The 6,387-nt window shown below is 41.4% G+C and overlaps 1 protein-coding gene across 2 annotated transcripts in view; it reads right to left on the bottom strand.

Annotated features, from left to right (window-relative positions):
* The window catches only part of LOC128618807 (tripartite motif-containing protein 16-like), a 9,123-nt gene extending 7,387 nt beyond the window's left edge, over positions 1 to 1,736 (bottom strand). For both annotated transcript variants that reach the window (XM_053642532.1, XM_053642533.1), the window contains exons 1-3: positions 1,088 to 1,736; positions 578 to 673; positions 177 to 419 (exon numbers count right to left, since the gene is read on the bottom strand). In XM_053642532.1, the coding sequence (XP_053498507.1) occupies positions 177 to 419; positions 578 to 673; positions 1,088 to 1,678 (930 nt within the window). In that variant the 5' untranslated portion in view covers positions 1,679 to 1,736. The remainder of the gene's footprint in view (positions 1 to 176; positions 420 to 577; positions 674 to 1,087) is intronic.
* Positions 1,737 to 6,387: the final 4,651 nt, after the last annotated feature.

Raw genomic sequence — 6,387 nt, 5'->3', positions numbered from 1 at the left:
TTAGGAGAAGAAATTACAGCTACAATTACTTTAAAGTTTTTAAGTAAAATCTTACAGCAGGTTGTTTCCATATTAGAAAAGGTTCGAAGTGGAACAGTTTTAGACGTCTAAGAACCATTATTTATCCAATGAACCATAACCTGTATACTTCACCTGGAAATGTGGATGTAGTGTACCTTTATTTCCTGGAGGAAGTGGAGGTGATCGTGTGTGTGTGAAAGCTGCTCCAGCTCAGTGACTCTCCTCTGAAGATCAGCGATCTCCTGCTCCAGTTGCTCCAGGAGTCGTTCAGCTCGACTCAGTTCAGCCTTCTCCTGAGCTCTGATCAGCTCCGTCACCTCCGAGCGCCTTTTCTCCACGGAGCTGATCATCTCAGTAAAGATCCTCTCACTGTCCTCCACTGCTGTCTGTGCACTGAGCTGTTAGGAGACACACACACACACACACACACACACACACACACACACACACACACACATGCTCATCTATCATTCCGTCTCTTACTGGGCCTCTAAACGACTCGTTGTCCATGTTGTGTGTGTTTCTAGGAGCAGCTCTGTCTCTGCTCACTGCTCACCTTTATAGTGTTCACAGTCTGTTTCAGCTCCTGCACCTTCTTCTGCTTCTCCTGGATTCTCTGCTGGGATTTCATCTGCTCCTCCTTTAACTCTCTCTGAGGACAAATACAATACATTACACTGTGTATGCATGATGAGATTATGAGCTCAATGGGTGAATATGAACTGCAGATAAAGGGTTAAAGTTCACTCGGGTTCTACGGAGCACCTTATTAAAGTGTAAAAGACTGGATGTCGGGTGGTTTAAAGTTCATAGAAGTGCATAATGTGGTGTGAGAATGTGATTATTATTATGACTTGCTGTATCACTGGGTGATTTTACTATTGCTAAATACAAATTTTGTTCAGTTCAGCAGCAATTAAAACATAGAAATGTTGGAGTAGAGTACGCTACTTCTTAGAAGAAATGCAGAACTCAGAAGATCGTACGTAAAATTCTTCAGCTACTTTAGATTAGACATGTAAATTGTATGAAATGACTCTGAATAGATTAGACTTGTTTTTCTCACCTGTTTTTCAGTTCTGTACGCTTTAACTGAGACGGTGTCGTGGCTTTTGTGTTCATCCGTCATACACAGATAACAGATGAAGCTTTGGTCAGTACGACAGTAGATCTCCAGCACTTTATCATGCTCAGAGCAGATCTTCTCTTGTAGATTTCCAGAAACTTCGACTAACTTGTGCTTTTTCAAAGCAGGAACTTCATAGTGAGGTTTCAGATGAGTTTCACAAAAGGAGGCCAGACACATCAGACAGGACTTGACGGCTTTGTGTTTTCTCACGGTGCAGAAATCACACTCCACATCTCCAGGTCCAGCGTAACAGTGAGCAGGAGAAGCAGCTTGGACTCCAGTCTTCTTCAGTTTCTCCACCACTTCAGCCAGCATGTTGTTTCTGCGTAGAACAGGCCTTGGAGTGAAAGTGTCTCTGCACTGAGGACAGCGATACACTCCGCTCTTATCTTCCTGATCCCAGCAGTCATTAATACATACCATACAGAAACTGTGACCACAGGGGATCACCACCGGATCCTTCAGTAGATCCAGACAAACTGGACAGCTGAACTCTTCCTGATCTACTGAAATACTGGCCTCGGCCATTTTCCTGAACTGAAACGCAGAGAGAGAGAGAGAGAGAGAGAGAGAGAGAGAGAAGAGATTGTTCTGAACTCTGAGTTTCGTGTCCTTTGAAATGAACTTCCTGGTTCTCTGTGTGTATGAGGAGGTGGTTTTGGAGGAGGAGCACAAAGACGGAGAGATTATAAACACTCCTCTGTTAACCGTTTCTTCCTTCAGATTCAGTCCATCATTATATTAAAGACTAAACACTCTCAGACTGATTTCTGCGTGTTACAGAACTCATACTCTAACCAACACACTTTATTTTATCAGTAATGACAGTAAAGACAGACAGAGAGAGAGAAATCGAGCATCATTTTAATTTATTAAAATTCAGCACCATTTGTGTGACGTGTCTTTCTTTTATATATATATATAGACTGAGGACTTGTCAACTCTGATGGAGGAACAGCACTCAGGAAAGGGAGCTGATCACCTCGGTTTAATTGAACAAAGTATTCATCCTTTCTTATCATTAGGCAGTAAAAAAATCCCGTTCTTTCCTCTTCTTCAGCTTTGTGTCTGCATGCGATTCGATTTAAATCGAGTCCTTCATACACTCTGTGTTAGTGAAACCTGCAGGGCTAAAAACAGCCAGAACTCCATTTTGAAGCTGAATCCCTTTCTTCCTCTGCACACAGTTCGGTGTCAGTCCACACCAGCATCACACTCAGGCACGAGTCGAAGTCTAAAACGTAAAGAAAGGAACTAGAAATGATTTGGGTGATAATATGCTTCCAGTGTGATTTGGGTATTTAATGTCTGTAATAGAATTTACTCTGCATTTTGTGAAACTGTATTACTGACACAAACAATGTTTTTGAGCTGAATGTGTCATGATATAGACATGCAGTCATATCACAGCAAGCCAGTGACTACATTTCATATCCTGCACTGGGGCCTACAAACATGGCCACCATGGACCACATTTCCCAGAACACACACCCTCATTCTAATCACGCACACCTGCATCCAATTTACACTCACAATCACACCACACATATAAGAGACTGTTCAAACACTTATTCTTTGCGAAGTATATGTTAAGTCACATTTCTTTTCTGTCGTTACCAATCCTTAATTCCTTGGTTTGTTGATCCTGGTTTTGACTTTGTTCTTGTTTTCGACCTCGTCTTTTTGCCTTGCCTTGCCTTGTTTGGACTGTTTGCTTAATCGCCTGACCTCTGACTGTCTTTATTTATTGATTTCTGCCTGATCCTTTGGACTTGTACTGCTTGTATTAATCTAACTATCCTGCACTTGCTTCCATCTCTGCCTCAATACATGACAGAATACTTCACCTATAACATGGAAGCAGCAGCAAAGCGAAGGAGACATCATGCAAGGTAATAAGGAACACTCTATCAAGTTTCATCAATGAGATGCCATGGATCCCCCAGAGCCATATGATGGATTTTTCGGCTACCCTGAGTATTTTCTTTTTGACTGACAATTACATTTTTTGAGCCTAGCGCACCCCAAGCCTGACCAGAGGCACTGGCTGGGGTTCATACTCACCCGCCTCATTGGCCAAGCCCGCCAGTGGGCAGAGCATCTGGCCTGTACAGAATCCAAGAGTCTTCATGATGTAACTCAGTTGGTGGGACTATTGATAAAGGAGTTTGGGATTCCAGACTACACCCAAAACCTACAAGATAAGTTCCTCCCCAGAGGTAGTCTCAGCCCCCAAGTTCCTCCCTACAAGGTAGTCTCAGCCCCCAAGCCCCCGTTGGGGGTCAACATGGCGTTCTTCTCCCCAGAGCTCCAGCACGAGACCCATGAGGTTGTCTCATCTCCAGAGCCCCAGCATAAAGTCAAGTTCCTGTCCGACGTCGGGGAGACGGCCTCTAAAGCCAGGTTCCTGTCCGAGGTCGACGACCAACCAGGCTCTGCTCACGCCTGAAACCGACGTCACAACCAACCAAGTTCTTCCCAAGCCTGAGTCTGCGGACACGGACAACCAAGTTCTGCCCACGCCCGAGTCTGCTGACACGGACAACCAAGATCTGCTCATGACCGAGTCTGCTGACACAACCATCCATGTTCAGCCTGCAGAGTCGATGGAGGATGACTCTCCGCCTTCTTGCTCCGCTGAGAACATCGCTCCACGTTCCTGCTTTGCTGAGAACATCGCTCTGCCTTCCTGGTCTGCTGAGGATGCCGCTCAGTCTCTCAGTTCAGCTGACATTTTGCCCAAAGGGCCAGGACCGCCAGGGGAGGGGAATGTGTTCTGGCACTTTTATTTGGCGGGGGGGGTCTTTTGGGTCCTCAGTGACATTGACTTACTTTCTACATGTGCTTTTGTTATGGTTTTTGTCCTGTCTCCGCCCCTGTATTGTCATCGGTTGTTTCCTGTAGGTGTGACATCATTGTTTTCAGCTGTCTTGTGTTTCACCCCTGTCATTTAAACCGCTCAGGTCTCTTTGTACCTTGTGTAGTATGGAGTGTTATCTCCTTACCAAGCATTTATTTCTCATTTCTCGTTTCTGATTCTAGCCTTGCCCAGTTTATTCCTGTTTGTAGATCGCCTGACCCATTGCCTGTTATTTCAACCATGCTACTGTCTCATGATTTGGATTTGTCTGCCTGACCCTCTCAAATAAAAGTCTTTAACTGCACTTGCATCCATCCTCACCTTCATAACGTTTAATACATTACAGGCTGGAAGGGTAGGTAACCAAGGCACAGCCCAAAACAAACAATTTGCATAATAATCACATGTAAACAAAGGCAACACTGTCAATAATGATGATAATAACAATGTTGATGATGATGACTAAACTAGATCACATGTGGATAAACTATAGGGTTATATTTTCCATGTGTCATTTTGGCTAAGTTTTAAAAAAATAGATTAATCAAATTAATAAACCGTAGGGTTAATTATTAAACCGATATTTATACCCAACCATATTTTAATGAAATAACAGAAATATATTTGAATGAACCAGTAGTGATGTGACTACATATAGATTCTTCAGTGTAGCTTGGTCTATGACAAATGACAGAATACAGTCTTATTTTACAGATGTTTGGGGTTATATTTTATAAAAATAAAGGATTATACAGTTTTACATTAACTTCATACATACTTATTACAGTCCACATTACTCATTTAAATTTTCCACCATGGTAAAGTAAAAGAACACTTTAAATCTTTTAGTCAGGGTTTAGACTTTATCAGTACTGAAACAGCGTTGATTAAAGTAGTAAATTACCGACCATTGGCCTCTGATCAAAGTTCAGTCTTTTTGCATGCGTTGCTTGATTTAAGTGCAGCTTAAACTACCATAAATCACAATCTTCTAGTCTTGCCCCACAGAAGCTCAGCAGAATTTTGGCCTATTAGAATCGATCATGTCTGCTTTAATAATAATAATAATAATAATAATAAAGTGCAGGTTCATTACTAGTACCTGAAATAATGAAATGTATAAGGAGCAGATCAGGATGTAGATAGCTTAAAGACTTGCGCTTTCAAAAAAAAAAGAAAAAATCTTAATACTCATCCTCCTGTTTGAATACATCACCTGAATACTGTAGCTTTGTCTCCTAAAACTGCTTCTGTAATCATAAAGATTAAAGTCTTGTGTACAGAATGTTCCCAGTGAACATGCTATGTGTAGAACTGTTTGCCTCGTCTCTATAAAACTAAATACTGTAATGATTTCGATTCCCTCCATCCAGGATCAACCAGAAAAAGCTCCAGCAAACATGTTGAAAAAGTTTACTAGGCCTAATGGACCAAAATTTAACGTTTTGGCCGACACTTGGTTGTAAGCCAACACTGCACATCACCCTGAGAACAACATCCCTACAGTGAAGCATGGTGGTGGTAGCATCATGTTGGACGTTATGCTTCATCAATTCAATTTACAAGCAATCATGAAAGAAAATGTAAATGTTTGTTAGAATGTGATTTCATTTAAAAATCATGCAGTTTAAAAATCAGTAAAATTTATGAAAAGTTAATGGTCAGCGATTATGGAGTAATTTCATTTTTAGATTTTTTTTTTGGATCAAATAACCTTACAGTTGATCCATGAGAGTGCAGCAAGAACCCAGCGTATAGAGGCTGAGTGAATGTGGTGTGGACTCTGAGTGGTGTGGAATATGAGACTGATATGAACACACCATAACTGCTCCACTCCACCTCCCAGTAACAGCGTCCACACACACTCTCCTTACTCAACACCTGCCACAAGGAATCAAATCTCTCTGGATGATCAGAGTACTGCTGCTGTCTCTCACTGCGTAACACCGCTCTGTTCCTCTCAGACAGAATGAGGTTATAATTTACTGTGCTGGGATCCAGAGTCAGATCACAGAAATCTAAACACATGACAAATATGAACACTTTAGATGTTACAGTTTTTTACGATCGCTATGACAATTTTTTCAATACTTTTAACAATTTAACACACTAACACACCTACAACAGACAACTGGCAAAACAGTTAATTTCATGCTCAAGATCACACACTGTAAACTAAACTCCAACACTAATTTTCAAAATACAATAATACACTAACACAATAAACCACATCTACCAAAACACTAACACATGTTCTCTTCCTACAGGAACATTTAGTCAATCATAGCACAATGTCATAAAAACACTAACATCAGATGGAATTACAGAAACTGCATTATTTTATAAGTGTCAGGTCTGCCCTTATACAATAGACAGT

This window comes from Ictalurus furcatus, chromosome 2, assembly GCF_023375685.1.
Source record: "Ictalurus furcatus strain D&B chromosome 2, Billie_1.0, whole genome shotgun sequence".
Classification (NCBI taxonomy): Eukaryota; Metazoa; Chordata; class Actinopteri; order Siluriformes; family Ictaluridae; genus Ictalurus; species Ictalurus furcatus.
The sequence above is the reverse complement of the archived record's forward strand: the minus strand, read 5'-3'. Positions and strand labels throughout refer to the sequence as shown.